At 43.4% G+C, this 19405-nt stretch overlaps 1 protein-coding gene across 2 annotated transcripts in view; it reads right to left on the bottom strand.

Moving 5' to 3' along the window:
- ntn1a (netrin 1a) overlaps positions 1 to 19405 on the bottom strand; it is a 259741-nt gene that overhangs the window by 47884 nt on the left and 192452 nt on the right. For both annotated transcript variants that reach the window (XM_028819281.2, XM_051936296.1), the window contains exon 6: positions 4306 to 4380. In XM_028819281.2, coding sequence (XP_028675114.1) covers positions 4306 to 4380 — 75 coding nt within the window. The remainder of the gene's footprint in view (positions 1 to 4305; positions 4381 to 19405) is intronic.

Below are 19405 nucleotides of genomic sequence, written 5' to 3'. Positions count from 1 at the left end.
CTCTTTTAATCTTTCCTCATAACTCATCCTCTGTAGCCCTAGAATCAGCCTAGTTGCTCTTCTCTGGACCTTTTCTAATGCTGCTATGTTCTTTTTGTGGCCTGGAGACCAAAACTGCACACAGGACTCCAGAAGAGGCCTCACCAGTATATTATAAAGGTTGAGCAGAACCTCCTTGGACTTGTACTGCACACATCAAGGCGCTTTATAACCTGACATTCTGTTAGCCTTCTTAATGGCTTCTGAACACTGTCTGGTCGTTGATATCGTAGAGTCCGCTACGACTCCTTCTCATAAAGGGGTACTCTCAATTTTTAGATCTCCCACTGTGTATCCAGATTGAATGTTTCTACTTCCTATATGTCATCATTTACATTTACTATCATTAAATGTCATCTGCCACAAATCTGCCCAATCCTCTGAAGTCCCTCTGAAATGACTCAACATATTCGAGATTATCTGCTCATCCACCTCTCTTGGTATCATCTGCAGACTGAACCGACTTGTTATTTATATTCCTAACCAAATCATTTCTATAAATTAAAAGGAACTGTTTCCAGAAGAGATGGGCATATGCAGAATAATAAGGATTACAAAGGCTCAGCGTCATCACTTCCACTAGTGTCGAATTATTTACTTTGTTTTATTCTAGCAGTTCATTTTATTTCATTGCCCATTTCTCTTCATCCTCAGTTATGGCTTCACACCGCTGGAACATCTTAGTGTTGAGATGCTTCTAAGAGGAACCTTTTCAAATCTCTGTTCTGGTCAAATTCCGTACATGTACGTCTTTGAAAACATACCATAGTCCACCTTCATTGCCTGAAAAGGGTCGCCAGTATAACTCCTTCCTAAAATTGTGAATAAGAAGCTTTGGATGTTCTTCGTCTGAACTTGAAATGACATTTAAAAGAAAACTCATCTCAAAATCAACTCAGGGAGGAACTGCACGCTTTGGTTTGTCATTTTCAGAAAGGTTTGCCTCCTGCCAAGAGCGACGTTTGGGGGTGGCAAGTGGGGGTGACTGCCCCAGGCTCTGCACCTGAGGGGGCCCCCACTTTTGAGATCCTCGTATCCCGTTCGAGCGGAATTGTCAAGTTATATATTCCATTGTGTATATAGTTGAAATAGTTTACTGTCAAATAAATGCAAAGAGTACATGACACGTGTTTCGCCCTCATTCTGGGCTCATCAGGTGTACACACTCCACTGCACTCCCTCTCGGGAATCGGACCTCCTCACAAACTGAGGGCACCGTGGCGGATGTTAGCAGATTGCTGGCCAACCACAAGCGTTACCTGGTAGGTAACCACCCATACAATCAGATTGTGACACAGACTACGAATGCCGTGAATGTAATTACCCCGATCTACATGCTGTCAAATAAATGAACCACACGCCGTGGCGCAACGTTAGGGGCATCGCCTCTGGCGCTGACGTCCGAGGTTCGATTCCCGAGAGGGAGTGCAGTGGAGTGTGTACACCTGATGAGCCCAGAATGAGGGCGAAACACGTGTCGTGTACTCTTTGCATTTATTTGACAGTAAACTATTTCAACCATTCTATGATCTGCTCTTCACAAACTGAGGGCACCGTGGCGGATGTTAGCAGATTGCTGGCCAACCACAAAGCGTTACCTGGTAGGTAACCACCCATACAATCAGATTGTGACACAGACTGCGAATGCCGTGAATATATATATATATATATATATATATATATATATATATATTATATATATATAAAATGTGTGTGTTGCATAGTTTACTGTCAAATAAACGCCATAGTCGTCGAGACTCAGACTATGAATGCAATTACTCCAGACCTACAGGCTGTCAAATAAACGAACTACACACCGTGGCACAGTGTAAAGGGACTTCATCTCTGACGCTGACGTCCGAGGTTTGATTCCCTGAGAGGGGAGCAGTAGAGTGCGTATGCCTGATGAGCCCAAATGAGGGCGAAACACGTGTCACGTACTCTTTGCTTTATTTGACAGTAAACTGTGCAACATTCCATGATCTGCTTCTCGCAACTGAAAAAGGGCACCATGGTGGAAGTTTGCCAAATGGCAGACCAACCACAAGCGTTACCTGGTAGGTAACTACCCACACAATTCAGGTCGTCGAGACTCAGACTATGAATGCAATGAATATATTTTATATATATATATATATATATATATATATAAATATATATATATATTTGGGATGCTTCTAAGAGGAACCTTTTCAAATCTCTGTTCTGGTTCTGGTCAAATTCCGTACCTGTCACCAGTATAACCCCTTCCTAAAATAGGTATAGCCCATTAGTCGCTGGGTTACGTTGCATTCAGATTAGACTACGAAGATGTCACCAATGACTTTTCCAGTCGGAAGGCAAGAAAAGTTGATTGTCATCTCTGAACCTGGAAACCAGTAAGAGACTTCATGATGATACCTCTACGTTAATTTCACACTTCCTGTCGAAACGCTGAAACTCACATTTTATTTTATAGGCCATAAACATGTCTGAATATTAATACACAGAAACATGTATCGCTAATGCTAACTGGCCGGCATGACATCAACATGAGTTATGACTATGACATCCTGCATATCAAGACTCGGAGTATTCTTGCATTTTGGGTACTTTTCTAGAAGAGGCCCTGAAATGTAGAACTACCAGGTTTAAAAACAGTTTTTTTCCTACTGCCGTTCGTCTTTTAAATGAAGCATTTTAGTATTTTATTGTAGGCTGATTTTAACTATGTGTTTTTATTAATGTCCTGTGCATCGTATTTTCGTTCTGCAGCACATCTTGGATGTTCTGCTGAATGACAAATAAAATTGAATCGATTGATTGATTGAATTGATTGCTAATTTCCGCATGACACTGCATCGCATTTCGCACTGTTGTGGTATTGTCATGAATTATGAATTGCACCTTTTTAATAGATTGTAACGGCCGATCCCTTACCCAGACTGGCTACTATACTACCAAGACTATTTCCTTGAACTAGCCTGAAGACTCTCAAGACGATAACAAGCCATCCTTACAGATTGTCCTGACACGATGAAATAACAAGTCAACAGTAGAAAGAAATGTAAAACCAAATACGGATATATTGACAATGATAAATATAAATACACACAAAGACAGACGAATATTCAATTATATATATGTGCACACAAACCACCACTATCCCAATGACACCAGTGCATAATTATTAATTATACGAAAACACGAATACCCAAAATAATAAATGACTAAACACGAAACACACGCACTGATGAATGATAAACGGCAATTGGAATGAAAGTAATAAATGAGTCCAAATAGTTGAATATTGACTGATTTGATAATTTTGCTTCCTTCCGACATTACAAAAAACGATCTCACCGTAAGTGTCTTCGGCAATGGTTGAAAAATATCCAAACCCCAGGGTTTCTCGGTGCTGGCAGTCGTGATAATGATCCAGATGCTTAAGAAGCAAGTAATGGACTTGTACGATGAGTAGAAATATGGATGCGTAAATTATTCTCTCTCTCTTCTCCTCCCTCCTTTGCCTTTCGCTCCTCTGGTTTAAATACAGAATGTCCCGGGTGTAACTGGTGGATTCAACAGGTAATTTCCATCTTGGGGTTGCGGTCTCCCTTCATCATCCTTCCCCTTTTAACTTATGGGGACAACATTTACTGATACAGACATATAGTATAGCATACAGGACAATGAAAACAAAACGTACTCAGCACAGACAAAAAAACATATACTTGTTATCATGTAGCCCTGCTACAAGATTATATCGTTATATTTTGATAAAGTCCGCGTGTTATCTTGCAAAAATTTAGCTGAATACTGTAACAAGAAAATCCAGTTTATTTTAACATTATTTTTATTAAATTTGCGCGCAAGTTTATACAGTCCACACCTACCGGTAACAGCGTTTGACGTAACCAGCCCCACGTGAGGTTGGTCAGCCCTAGGCCCCGCACACCCCTTAGGCCGCCTCTGCCTCCTGCTGTTTAGTGTTTCGTCTTCTATGTTTAGTCATTCCACATTTCTGCAGCTTTGGTCTTGGATCTCCAAAGTTTATTTAATGTCTGGTCACAAAAGGTGTTCATTTCTTCTGTGTGTGTGTGTGTGTGTGTGTGTGTGTGTGTGTGTTTTATATCGTGGGTCGGGGGAGTGCATAAATGTACAATGCAATAAATAATGATAATACACTTTTCAATTGCTGGCTAGTCGATGGATGGATTCTGTAGGAGGACATTTTATGTAATATATTACAATAATAAAGATGATTTAGAAACGTTTGGTACTCACCATAGTCCTTCTTGCAGTATTTCTTCATATTTATTTTCACCTTGCCCTTAGAAGCCTTGCAGTAGGACTCGCAGTCTATGTCGGCAGGGGGAAAAAAGGGAAGAAAAGAAACAAAAACAAAGAGAGACTCACGTTAGGCTTCGGAGAAAGAATGCCTGGACTACCCGGCTCTGAATACCTTAACTTCTTATGATATCCATCTGCCAGGTTCAATTGTGTTGTCTAATGGGGCTTACAGCACATTCAAGAACGCCTTAATTTCTATTGAAAAGGCCCACACAAAGGATCCTTGCCTGGTAAATACTTGCGCTGTCTGTCGGTCGCCTCTGCCTCTAATGTGAGACCCCAAGGCCGTGCTTATTGTGCCACCCAGGTCTTTTGAGAGCCACACAAATTTCCCCCCGCTGTCAAAACGCCACTGTGGGGCCTGATTAAGGCCTATAGAGCTCTCATTGTCAAAGCACACTGTGCCCCCCTCTTCCCCCCACCTCCCTGCCGAGCCCCTGGCCTGTGTCAAACTTTACCATTCATTGCATGGGGATTCAGGGAAGGAGGTCACCCCCACAACAAAAAGAGGTCAGGGGAGAAATTAGTAGCCCATGAAGCTTAAGCAAAGCCTTTTGCTGTCCACTCCAGTGAAGAGAATAATAAATACCTCACTCCGATCAAGCAAGCGAGGCATAGCCCCTCTTTAGCAGTTTCCCACATTTTGGTTCAAAGGTTTATGATGAGTTACTCAGTGTATAAATATAATCATCGGTGCACTCTTGGGGGCCGCTAGAGCCCATCTCGTGAAAATGGTGGACGATGCCTTCACTGAAGGCCCAGGCCGGGCTGCTGCAGTGCCAGCGCCTCCTTGGGCCGAGGCGCACCCGTCCCTTCGAGCAGCCGTTTTATACAATGGTGGAATTTTGTGCTGAGCTATCAATGCATTGCTCGTATGCCCAGGGGACGACTCAAGGACCAGTTGATGGATTATTTGATTTTCATTTTTCCACCGATGACTGGTCTTAGTGCGATCAATTCATAACATAACGTGCTGAAAGAAAACGCGATCCAATTTCGGATTGCAGTCGAGAGCAAAGCCAATCCTGGCAGAAAGCAAACTTGGACTGGGCACCGATCTCCTGTAAGGACCACTCACACCGTACACATTTAGATTCACCAATTAACCAAACGCATACAGAATGTCTTTGAAGCAGGAGAAGAAAGAAAGTGCTGCCTGGAGGACAACCCAGGCAGATATGTGACGAGCGTGAAGACCCCACAACGACCACGAGTAGGTGCAACGTTCAAACCCAGAACACTGTGCTATATAAGGGAAATCTGAAGACCTCGAGTGCCACTACATCCACCATGGAGATGAGATCACATGACATTTACTACTACTCACTGTAGTATTTATATAGAAGAAGGTCCTATTTCATGAAGAGATGCGTTTCCAATGACTGATATTTTGGTACCATTCTCTCTTCACAAAACATTTCATTATTTGGCCGAGGCCTTCAGCCAAGGTATCACAACATCTGACATACATTGGGTTTCCATTTTGAACGCAGGCAGGTGAAGTGACACAGGAAATGGTGTCAGTAGTGGGATTTGAACCCACAACTTCAGGGTTTGAAGTCTTAGGCCTTAACCTCTGTGCCACATTGCCTGTGTATGGATGTACGCTTATGGCAACACGTCACCTAAACGTTTCTTTCCATTGCAGGTATTCTGATTAATTAGGTCTGAGCTTCTACTCCGCATTTCCTGTACACTAGACTACCTGGATGTTTTTTTAATTCTACTGTGTCTTTTCTTGTTTTGCATTGCCCTTGTATGCCAAATCACATTTTATATTTTATCTTTTGTATTCTATGCTGTTCTTGTATGTTGCACCAATACTATCAATTACCAGTGCCGGATATACTCGTGTTTAGGTTCTCCCGTGGATAAGTCAAGGCTTGATTTTATCGTATAATTTCCGGTATTTTATACTGTCGGTCGTATAAGTCGAATGCGAAAAACTCAAGCTATTGGTCCAAGAGATTATGATATGCTAACGCCCACCTGAGAGAGTAACCACCGAGCACACAGCCTTTTATTTCTATGTATTCGTAAGAGCATCCCTTATCTGCGATGGAGCATTCGATCAGAAGAAAATATGAAGCTGGTTTTAAATTAAAAGTCGTTGAAGTGGTGAAAGAAATTGGTAACTGCACTGCTGCAACAAAATTTGATGTGTCTGAGAAACTGGTGCAAGATTGGAAGAGGCAAGAAGATGTAAAAAAAAAAGAATAATAATGAAGGGTCACATTTTTGAACGGGCGTATAAGTCGGGGTCTGATTTTATGATCAATTTTTTTAGGTTTCAAGACCCGACTTAAACAGTAATAATAATAATTATTTATGTTTATATAGAGCTTTTCTCACTACTCAAAGCGCTCTCCAGGTAGGGAGGACCCGCAAGGCGAACCCACAACCTCCTTACTGCAAAGCCTCAGCGCTGCCACTGCGCCACCTGCAGTACACATTAGCATAACAGGCCCATAAAGCAAATTTGGATTCAGATGATGGGCTACACTGTTCATCTGGATTGGTGTAAACTGATGATTTTTACAGCGGCGTTGTTCAAATTGTCTTTGTCATCAAGCCATCCCAGGATTCATCAGTCTTGTCATGAGCTCTGAGGTGTTCACATGGCAGGGCACCTTTAGGGCTCTTATAATAAACGGACACCCATTGGAACAGTTACAGTGTTCATCTCAGCTGTTGTTTACAGGGAAATTCCAAAATTCCCCAACACCTAACAACCATGTCGCCATGCTTCACTTTGGTGAATTAATACTGTCCAATTTAAATGAAACGTGTTATATTTATTTATAGGTATTGAATGGAGTTGTGTTCTGAACTTTGTTTTCTTTTTAATTATCCTATATGGATTATTGTGTGCAGTACTCTGGGCTTCTTAACAATAATAATAATAATAAAAAAGACTTGCTATGAAAATACATTTGATTGTTATTGGCCCATAGTGGCAGAATGGTTAGTACTGTCAGGGTCCCCGGGCTATTTATTATGAAGAATAATAAAGATACATTTGTTGGACACCTTTAACCAAGGTGATTTACAAGTTCAGTGTAACATTTTGCTACAATTAGATTACAGACTGGTTAAGTGACGTTGCAGGGGTAATACAGGGAGTTGATGGCGACAATTGAACTGGAATACTCCGGTTTTAAATCCGATCCCTAGGCAGTTACATCACAATTCAAGTTCAAATCCCAGTACGGTCACTGACTCAATGGAGTTTGCATGCTCTCCACACATCAGCGAGTGGTTTCTCCAGCTACTCCAGTTTTTTCCCCTCCTTATCCCAAAGACATTTGTATAGAGTTAAAAATGTGTCTCTAAAATGAATAAAAGTGTGTGCTCTGTGATAGATAGATAAGAAAGGCACTATATGATACATAGATAGACAGATAGATATGAAAGGCACTGTATGAGATAGATAGATAGATAATTTAGTGTAGTTGGCAGGATTAGATAGATAGATAGATAGATAGATAGATAGATAGATAGATAGATAGATAGATAGATAGATAGGAAAGGCACAATACAATAGATCAGTGTTTTTCAACCAGTGTGCAGCAGCACTGTGGCACACCATGAAAATTACCCCGGTGTGCCATGAAAATAATAGTGTAGCACACTTAGGTCTGAACCTGAGAGGGACAAGCTCCACAAGTTGTCATGACTGATCTGAAGAGTAGAAATCTACCTGGAGAAGGTGGCATAAAAGCAGCTCAGTGATTGCCATGTTAGAGCACTTTGGATGCATCTGCTGGATGCTAGAGTTCATCTTCCCTGGGTGTGTGGTCACCAGTGAGCCTCACAGTGCTGGTAGATAGTGGGCATATGGGTTCCCTCTTAGGCGGAGAGGGGTGGGCAAAGGGGCGAAGCAGCTTAGAAATGCCACCAAAGTGCTCACTAAGTGCTGTGTATGCGAATGCTGATCTCGGAGCTCCTTTTTTTTTTTAGCAGCTTTTAGCGCTTTGGGCAGTTGAGCACATGTATGAGATTTAATGTGTTTGTGGTTAGTAAGATAGTGGTGTGCATTGGGATTATTTAGGTTGCAAGAAGTGTGCCACTACAGAATGGGAAACACTGCAATAGATAGATGCGAAAGGCACAGTACAATAGATTGATAGACAGATAGATAGATATGAATGGCAGTATACAATAGATAGATTAGATTAGCATAGTAGGCAGGATAAGATCAATAGATAGATGTGGAAGGCACTATGTGATAGATAGATAGATAGATAGATAGATAGATAGATAGATAGATAGATAGATAGATAGATAGATAGATAGATAGATAGATAGATAGATAGATATAAAATGCACTTTACAACAGATAGATGGATTTTAATTTCAGCATAGTAGGCAGGATAAGATAGATAGATAGATGGGAAAGGCACTATACAATAAATAGATATGGAAGTCAGTACACAATTGATTTTAATTTTAGTATAGTAGGCAGGATAAGATAGATAGACAGATAGATATGAAAGGCACTATATGATAGATAGACAGATAGATATGAAAGGCACTATACAATAGATAGATGGATTTTAATTTCAGCATAGTAGGCAGGATAAGAAAGATAGATAGTTGGGAAAGGCACTATACAATAGATAGATATGAGAGCCACTATACAAAAGACAAATAGATATGAAAGCCACTATACGATAGATACATTTTAATTTTAGTATAGTAGGCAGGATAAGATAGATAGATGGATAGATGTGAAAGGCAGTATGCGATAGATAGATAGATAAGGCACTATACAGTAGATATACATATATGAAAGGCACTCTACCATAGGTAGATAGATAGATACAACCTTTACAAATCCTGAGAGTCATTACAGGACTACAGTAGCAGACAAAAGGGCACAAATACAATACACATACCACAAGAATTACTTATAAGGCTATTAACACAACTCCGGTTTCCTCCCACAGTCCAAAGCCATGCAGGTTAGGTGCATTGGCGATTCTAAATTGTCCCTAGTGTGTGCTTGTTGTGTGGGTGTGTGTTTGTGCGCCCTGCGGTGGGCTGGTGCCCTGCCTGGGGTTTGTTTCCTGCCTTGCGCCCTGTGTTGGCTGGGATTGGCTCCAGCAGACCCCCGTGACCCTGTAGTTAGGATATAGTGGGTTGGATAATGGATGGGTGGATGGCTATTAACACAGTGGAAGTGTTTCTGGTACTGTTGTAAAGTGATTTGAGTTGCACAAAGCCTGATCAGTTGCGATTTCACAGTATTAATTTTATAGAGTTTGTCAGATATTTGCCCATTAGGTCATTGCATGTTAAAAAGTCCTGTCCAGAGTAGACGTCTGCCTTGAACCCAGTGCTGCTGAGGTAAGATGGCCCAGTAGATTTTTTTATTTCGCAGATGTCTGCTTTCTGTCCTTGGCTCTGGGACTGACTCTGCCTGCTCCTCGTCTCACCTTCCTGTGATGAGTAACTGAATGACCCCCAACGCAGAGCGCAGGAGAGCTGGCAGCGTCGCATGTCTGGAGTAGAAACAGTAGCTCATTACTTGTACCCAAAGACCTTTATGTTTTCACTCTCTACAATATCAGCCATTAGCATCTCTTTCATTTTAGTTCATTTTATGCTCAAAAGAGTGAACAGAAAGCCTAGAAATAATGATTATGGAGCGGTCCCCTGTGAATTAAAATGGACTTTATTCCTGGGAACCAGAGTGCTTTCCAGGAGAGATGGGCTTTGCATTTGTGTTTAGTTTTTTTTTTTTTTATTATTACTTTATGATGAATTTTATCATCATTTTTTTTCTGCTCCTTACAATCTCAGCCTCTTAGGCCTTATACTTTACATTCCAGACCCGCTAGATCTGTTTAACCCTTCTCTCCACGCTCGATCCTTGCGGGGTTTAGGCAGAGATGGGGTGGGGGATGTCGGACCTTTTGAAGCACGCCTGAATATGAACAAACTTCTTTGCTTTGTCCCCCCTTCGGTTCATGCCAGGCCTTTATTTTCTTTTATGCAGGGCATGAAAGAGGTTGCTGCGGCAACAGGCTAAAGGAAAAAAATGCAAAAAAAAAAATTGTTACTAGTAGATGCAAAATTAGCTGTGAACGATGGCAAAAAATGCAAAAGTAAATGGAATCGAGAGCTCTGTATCACTAGCGCTTCATTTCCATATAAATGAGCCGAGTGAGCGCGTTGGACAGAAATGATTGGGTTTCCTCTCCACCCTTCACTTCATCCATTTGTGTTGTTTCTCTACTGAACAAACATTTCCTCACAACAGTTAAGATATTTAAAGATGTTATACTTAACTACACATCGGGTTAATTAAATTAACCCTGGTAATGGCGTCGTGTACATCGCCTGCTTAATAACGTGGCCCATTATGGCTCCCATTGGTTCTACTAACCACTTCTGTAAATATGGAGGGTTGTGTCAGACATCATCTTTGACCTCGGTTAGGCTCATTTAGGCTTTTGGCCTACTCCATCTCTGTGAATGTCCTGAGCATGCAGTGACCTCACGTTCTCTCTTAACTCCATGCACAGTGGATTCAGAAAATATTCAGACCCCTTCACTCTCTGCCCACTTTGCGGTGTTGTCAATTTAATTTTAAATGGATACACTTGCCATTTTCTGCCCATCAGTCTGCACTCAAAGTGACAACATGTTTTCAGGAAGGTTTCCAAAAAAAATCCATCCATCCATCCTCTTCCGCTTATCCGAGGTCGGGTCGCGGGGGCAGCAGCTTGAGCAGAGATGCCCAGACTTCCCTCTCCCCGGCCACTTCTTCTAGCTCTTCCGGGAGAATCCCGAGGCGTTCCCAGGCCAGTCGAGAGACATAGTCCCTCCAGCGTGTCCTGGATCTTCCCCGGGGCCTCCTCCCGGTTGGACGTGCCCGGAACACCTCACCAGGGAGGCGTCCAGGAGGCATCCTGATCAGATGCCCGAGCCACCTCATCTGACTCCTCTCGATGCGGAGGAGCAGCGGCTCTACTCTGAGCCCCTCCCAGATGACTGAGCTTCTCATCCTATCTTTAAGGGAGAGCCCAGACACCCTGCAGAGGAAACTCATTTCAGCCGCTTGTATTCGCGATCTCGTTCTTTCGGTCACTACCCATAGCTCATGACCATAGGTGAGGGTAGGAACATAGATCGACTGGTAAATTGAGAGCTTCGCCTTGCGGCTCAGCTCCTTTTTCACCACGACAGACCGATGCAGCGCCCGCATTACTGCGGATGCCGCACCGATCCGCCTGTCGATCTCACGCTCCATTCTTCCCTCACTCGTGAACAAGACCCCGAGATACTTGAACTCCTCCACTTGAGGCAGGATCTCGCTCCCAACCCTGAGAGGGCACTTCACCCTTTTCCGGCTGAGGACCAAAAAAAAATCAAAACCTGAAATCTCTCCTTCATTTAAGTGTTTAAATCTTTGGCTGCGGCAACTAAAGATGTGGTCAGGTGCCTCCTATTCTCCTTGAGATGTTTCTAGAACTTGACTGGAGTCCACTTGTGGTTGGATATCATGTAGAAAGGCACACGTGTACCTGTGTGTGGAAGGTCCAACAATCCACTCTGCATGTTGGAGCAAAAGCCAAGCCATGAAGTCCAAGGAACTCTCTGTTGACCTCCACAATCAAATTGTGGTGAGGCCTACATCAGGGCAAGGGGATCAAAACATGTGTAAAGCTTTTGAGTGGTACCAGGAGCACAGAGACCTCAATAATTGTGAAATGGAACAAATTTAGTACCACCAGGACTCTTTCGAGAGTTGACCAGGTTGGCAAGAAGGGGAGTCAGAGAGCAGACCAAGAACACAATGGCTACTCTAACAGAGCTTCAAAAGTTCTCTGCTTAGATGGAAGAACATGTCGGAAGGAAGACCATCTCAGCAGCACTCCAACGATTAGGCGTTTACGGTAACATGACTAGATGGATGCCACCCTTGAGCAAAAGACATATAATAGCTTAAAGGACTGTCAGAGTGTCTGGTCTGATGAGATAAACATTAAAGTCATTGGGCTGAACACCAAGCACTATGTCTGGCGTAGATGAGGCACCGCTCATTACCTGCCTAATACCATTCTTACGGTGAAGTGTGGTGGTGGCAGCATCATGCTATGGGGTGTTACTCAGCGAGAGCGACAAGTAGACTTGACCAGAACTGAGGGATGGAGGAATGAAGCCAAATACGGAGAGGTCCTTGAAGAGAACCTGCTCCAGACAGCACAAGGCCTCGGACTGAGGTGACGGTTCACCTGTCAGCATGACAATGACACGAAGCATACAGGCAAGACAACAATGGAGTGGCTTTGGGACAAATCTCTGACTGACCTTGAGTGGCCCTGACTTAAACCACAGACACCTGAAGACGGCAGGAGGAACAGCCAAGAAAATGGGATAAACTGCCCAAATGCAGGTGGGCAAAGCCTGTAGACCCTAAAGAGGCTTCTATAAAGTACACAATTAAGGGTCTAAATACTGACATGAAGGAGAAATTTAAGGCTTCGATTTTTAATAAATTGGTATCTCTTTCTAAAAACACGTTTTCACGTTGTCATTATATGTTATTGAGCGTTATACTGTGTCGGCAAAACTGGCTAATGTATCCCTCCGTGTACCTGACCACAATATGGAGCGTCACAGCAAAGCGTCTGAATACTTCTATGAATGAGAGAATTCAGGTTTTGATTTTGAATGAATTTGTAAACCTTTCTGAAAAATACGTGCTTTCACTTTGTCATTATGGGTTATTGAGTACAGATTGGTGGGCGACAATGGCAAATGTGTTCATTTACAGCACAATAAAGAGGGTATAATGTGAAGGGGTTCGATTTAATTTTTTTTTTTGTGATCAAATTTGTATTTATTTTTCATCAATAAAAAATAAGCAGTCAAAAAGTTTCAAGTGTAATACCACTGTAATAAAATCCCATCCCTAATTATACATACAAATAATCCCCCAAATTCTCCTCAAACCACAAAACCAAATTGACAAAAACAAAAATCAGTCCCTCAGCCCTCCCTACCAAGACTCAATTACAGAAAGGTAACCAGGGCCGCCATAAAGTATGGGCACTGGCTGGGGGCCCCAGGAGCATGGGGGTCCACAATGTTTTCTGATGCCTATGTGTATGTTTCTGTTTTGCTATTAAAACAGGGGCCCCAGTGCACTATATTTGCTTTCAGTCTCTTCGGTGGTCTTACCCAGGACCATCTTAAAAGAATCATTGGTCCCCAAGCAAAGGAAAGGTGCTAAAAAATATCAAATGTACAGAGTGGTGCACATAAAACCGAACCGTCTCCGACTGGTATACCGTCTTTCAACAGGATGGAGCTACAATGTCACACTTCTCACGAGTCACTTACTTGAATTCACAATGTCTTCACAGAGGAACGAACTGTCAGCAAAGGTTTGTGGCCACCAAGATCACCGGACCTATCCACTTGTGACTTTTACCTGTGGGTCAATCTGAAGGGAAACGTGTTTGTCAATAATCCAAAGACATTAGAGCAACTGAAGGACAATATTCGGAGTGAAATTGGAAAAATTGAAGCAGTTGAGCCGTGTTGCTTCTATGACAATATGGTGCAGCATGCAGAAAAGTGTATTGACGCCCAAGGAAAGCATTTCCAGCACTGCCTGTAACAAGAAAGTACAGATTTTTGTATTGCATATCTTTCGTTTCACGTACGGGCTAAGAAGCGTACGTCGACGTTGGAGTCAGAGATGGTTCGGTTTTTCGTGCGCCACCCTTTATTATAATATATTATACTAGCCACGGCAGGTAACAGAATAGTTTAAAACTATTTGCTATCTTTTGCCCTACATGTACATTCAGCGCCTTTCCTCCATATCCGTGTGCGAGTGAATGTCTCTTTGCCGGTGCGCGTGTTCCCATAAAGCCTGCTTCTCAGACTCGGTCATTATGTTCAGGTCACCTTTCTCACCTCCTGTCCGGTTTTGTACTTGCTGTCTCTCTCTCTCAGCATGTGCCTTTACTCCTCTTCGTGTCTCTCACAGCCGCACTTCCTCTTATGTTGCATCATCAACGCCAAACTGACCAATCAGGGAAAAGAAGCGTTTCCTCCGAATGAAGAGGCGTATCCGCGACACTTAAAAGATTTGTCATTCGGTGAAAGTGAAATCCACATATGCGAGCGGTAGAGACGTGAAGTGGCTGGCGCAAAATGCAGGCAGGGGAGTTGGCAAGCGGAGCCCCCTAGTGTGTGTGTGTGTGTGTGTATATACAGTATATATATATAATATCCATCCATCATGCAACCCGGTATATCCTAACACAGGGTCACATCCCACCGCAGTGTACATGTGTATATAAAATATACACATGTACGTATATATATACACAAACATATTATATTATATATATATTATATAATTATATATAATATATATTGTGATAGATGGCTGGGGACCTTGCCCCACCAGGAGGCCTGGACAAGCAGGGGACTGGGAGAGGGGCAATTCTTTCCCCAGGTTGCAAGAGGGCGGTCATCCTGGATGATGTGGAAGCCAAGGAGCTGGAAGGATCAACCCTAAGGGGATCTGTGGCCACCGCCAGGAGGTGGCCAAAGGACTATGGACCTTGGACTGCAGCACTTCCGCCACATCAGGACACCTGGGGTGTTTCCGGGTGTTCATGCAGTACTTCCGCCACACCAGGGAGTGCTGCAAGAAGGTCATCATTGAGCACCTGGAGCACATCCGGTTACAATATAAAAGGAGTCGCCTCACTCCATTCGGGGAGCCAGAGTTGGGTGGAAGAGGACGGAGCTTGTGAGAGAGGAGTGGAGGGGGCAGAAGAAAAGAGAATTAAAGGAAAAGGACTGAGCAGTGAGTTGCTTGTTGGTGATTTGTGGACATTGTGTGCTGTAAAGGAAAAGAAGAATAAAAGCGTATTTGTGGACATCTTGAGTCGTGTCTGTCTGTAGTCTGGGCTAATCTTTTACTATTATATATATATAAATAATATATAAAGGGCGGCATGGTGGCATAGTGGGTAGCGCTGCTGCCTTGCAGTTGGGAGACCTGGGTACCTGGGTTCACTTCCCAGGTCCTCCCTGTGCGGAGTTTGCATGTTCTCCCCGTGTCTGCGTGGGTTTCCTCCGGGCGCTCCGGTTTCCTCCCACAGTCCAAAGACATGCAGGTTAGGTGGATTGGCGATTCTAAATTGGCCCTAGTGTGTGCTTGGTGTGTGTCCTGCGGTGGGTTGGCACCCTGCCCAAGATTGGTTCCTGCCTTGTGCCCTGTGTTGGCTGGGATTGGCTCCAGCAGACCCCCGTAACCCTGTGTTCAGATTCAGCGGGTTGGAAAATGGATGGATGGATGGATGGATTAATGGCCTGTGACTTTTACCCTCTTAGACTCTCTACAGCAGAAGAATAAAATCAAAAGAAAAAGAATCAAAAACTTCCACGTTAGCAGTTTTCAGCACTTTAATATTATGGACAGTTTGGTGTCCAAAGATTTACTGTGGAACAACTGCAACCTCTACATCTGTCCTGGCTTATGGCCACAATTCTTCTTGAGAAACTGTCAAGGCATCCAAAAGAACCCTCCATGAAAATCTGAGCACCAGCATAAATGGATACAAATAAGTCAAGCTGGAGCTCCGGGTTGAAGAAAGACTGAAGGAAAAAAGTTTGGGAAAGAATGCATCTCATTCAACTCCCAGCCTGGGGGCCTTTGGATCTGAGGCAAGGAAAGAATCCCAGCTGTGGATGGATCACAAGTGCACATCTGGTGAAGGCTTGGTGGGGGTAGGACAACGCAGACATTGAGGACTTGAGCAGTGTGACCAGCACAGGAACACCTAAACTCTACCACAGCTGCAAGGTTGTAGGGTTGGGCTTGAGATCGCCTGATAACTTTGATTGGTTTAAATGAAGAAAGCGCAAAACATGTTGATTTATGTGTACGTCAACGAGAGGAGTTTGTGATGGTGTTTTTAACAGGCTGAAAATGGAGATTTAGGTCTTGGTTTCATGGTCGCTGCTCTTATGACAAAAGTATTTCACTAAGCGTTGAAAAGCTTTAAATTATTCACCACCTCAGTTCAAAAGGTAATGATTTTGATATATTGTACTGTACAGGGCCCACGTGTTAAATAATACCACCTAAGGCAAGGTTCATGTTTGCCACACCCATGCATTCTCACTATGCTCAAGTCAATACATTTAATCCACATGTAACACATGGTTTATTAATGGCTGCAGACGCAGGCGAGTGTTCCGTGTTAGTACTGCTTGATCTTAGCTCAGCCTTTGACGTCGTTGATCATAAGACCCTCTTAACGAGGTGACATCACTCCGCCTTGGCTTGGTTAACCTCATATTTTTATCTGATAGGAGTTTCTCCGTCCGTGTGGGCGAGATGACTTCTGCCTCTTTGACTTGTGGGGTGCCCCCTGGGGTCTGTCCTCGGGACCATCTTGTTTTCATTGCATACGCTTCCTCTAGCTCAAAACGGGATCTCCTACCATTTTTATGCCGATGATATTCAGCTTTATTGTTCTTTCAAGCTGAAACACCTACACATGTTGTCTTCTTTGGTTGACCCTCTGAAAGAGGTCACTAAATGGCTACTAGCCAACTACTTTAAAGCTAAATGCTCAGAAAAATGAGGTCGTAGCCTCCTTAGCGTTACATTTTTTCTAGAAAAAAACGTGTAAAAAGTGTTTCATTTTTTGGCTTGAAAAATGACACATTTATTAAATCTCATCTTTCTACTACAAAATGTGCAAAACACTAAAAGTCCGAAGTGTAGAAAGTATAATAATGATAAAAATAATAATATAGTAATTACCATAAAAACAACGCTAATACTGTATATACTGTCGAATTGTGTCATTTGTGTGGTATATCTTGACACACGGTTAAATACACAGCCCAACGTCACAGTCGGTAGCGTGATTCCTTGCGGATTTTCTTTCCAGACTGATGTTTTTGAACTGCACATGTGCGACTGACACTATTGTCACTTTCAGATTCACCAAAATCAATTTCGGTTTCACTGTCCTTTTCAGTTCCACTGCCTGAAGACAGATGCACTTTGTCATCGCTGTCCGTATCACTGTCAAGATCATGCACCACCTGGGCTGCTGAAAAACGTTTCTAAATGAGGTGCCATTATGAGGTTAGGAGAAGACCGTTGCCTGTGTTACACTCGAGCCTGTCGCTTATGTAAGACATGTCAATATTGTTTCCTGAGGAACGCATTTTTACAGCCCCGAATAATCTTCAGGTCTAACGCTTACGTGAGATGCGTCTAGGAAATTTCCCTAGTGACGCTCGGGACTAACGCTTTTAGCACTGTTTTTACAGCCGAGTGATACTTTGGACTAATGCTAAGGAGGTTAATTTTTGCCCCTAATCCCACCCCAAATCTGCACCTGGCTGGCAGTTACTTAACTCTTTGAGGGCTGAATATCCATCCATCCATTATCCAACCCGCTATATCCTAACACAGGGTCACGGGGGTCTGCTAGAGCCAATCCCAGCCAACACAGGGTGCAAGGCAGGAAATAAACCCCGGGCAGGGCATCAGCCCACCACAGGGCACACACACCAAGCACACACGAGGGACAATTTAGGATCGCCAATGCACCTAACCTGCATGTCTTTGGACTGTGGGAGGAAACCCACATAGACATGGGGAGAACATACAAACTCCACGCAGGGAGGACCCGGGAAGCGAACCCAGGTCCCCAGGTCTCCCAACTGCGAGGCAGCAGCGCTACCCACTGCGCCACCGTGCCGCCCTTCACATCTATTATAATATCACATCTATATATTACAGGACCCGGGAAGCGAAACTAGGTCTCCTTACTGTGAGGCAGCAGCGCTACCCACTGTGCCACCATGCTGCCAGGGCTGAATATTTTTTCCAAAAAAACTGAGTTTTCTGAAAAGCACACATTGCACTTGTTTCACACATAAATGAACATAAAACGTCTGTCACTACATGCTGTGGCTGCTGTTAGCGCTTGTTCGGCATCTCTGGCTGCACAGGGGCGGCTTGATGGCCAGAAGTAATACACAACGGGCCGGCTACCTCTCCGTCTTCGCACAGCAGGTGGGCAACAGTGGCAGTCGCAGTGTGACGCACTATGGTTTGTACCTTTTGTCATCATAAGTGGTGGTCCTCCAAAGCGAACGCTGCTGTAGGAGCATTAGCTACACGAACGTGTTCAGCACTACAATCAGCTGGGAACTGATAGGTTGATGCTGGTACCTCACTTTCGTTTTCGATATCTCCAGGTCACTTGTATCAAACTTAGTCACATTCAGCCATGATATGTAAAACATCCATGGAGTATTTTGCTTTGCACATTTGCTTTAGTCTTGCCAGATGTCGATGCCTTTTTAGAGGCTGTTTGCTCCTCACCACTCCTGCACACGTAGGGAATCGAGGTCAAATCAATAAAGCTACATAAAACTTTCCTACAAGCAAAGAGAGTCAAACTAAAAAGTAAGGGCGAGTTTTGTTGGAGTTTACAGCTGATTACCATCCTCTACCCCTGAATTTCAACAAAAGTCAACATCAGCCCTGAAAGAGTTAAAAGCCTTCTACCATCTCTACTTCTTCTCATGCATCCCTACATAATTTAATTTGAGTTTTGATACTCCTGTCAGATATTTTAGTCGCTCTTGCTTTTTTTCATTTAAGAAACCTACTGAAGGTGAGATGTGTTGTTACCAGGGCTGAGATGGAAATGGTGTTGGCTTATAGGAGTCCTCTTGTAGTAGACCACCTGGACCCACTGCAGTTTGGCCTACCGGACAAAGATTGGAGTGGAGGATGCAATTATCTAATTGGCAATCTACCATACAATAAAATGCTAAGGTCTGTGTGTCCAGGCTCTCTGAGCAATCTGATTGGTCAGTTTGGATTAGGTGACGCGACGAAAGAGGAAGTGCGAGTGCGAGACATAAAAAGAGGTGTAAAGGTGTATGAGGCACGCCGAGAGAGTCGTCTTCAAAGATGGAAAGTATAAGAATGGACAGGAGGGGAGAAAGGCGCCTCAAA

The sequence above is a fragment of the Erpetoichthys calabaricus genome, chromosome 14, assembly GCF_900747795.2.
Source record: "Erpetoichthys calabaricus chromosome 14, fErpCal1.3, whole genome shotgun sequence".
In the NCBI taxonomy this organism is placed as follows: Eukaryota; Metazoa; Chordata; class Cladistia; order Polypteriformes; family Polypteridae; genus Erpetoichthys; species Erpetoichthys calabaricus.
Note: the sequence above shows the minus strand (reverse complement) of the source record. Positions and strands in the feature narration are given on the sequence as shown.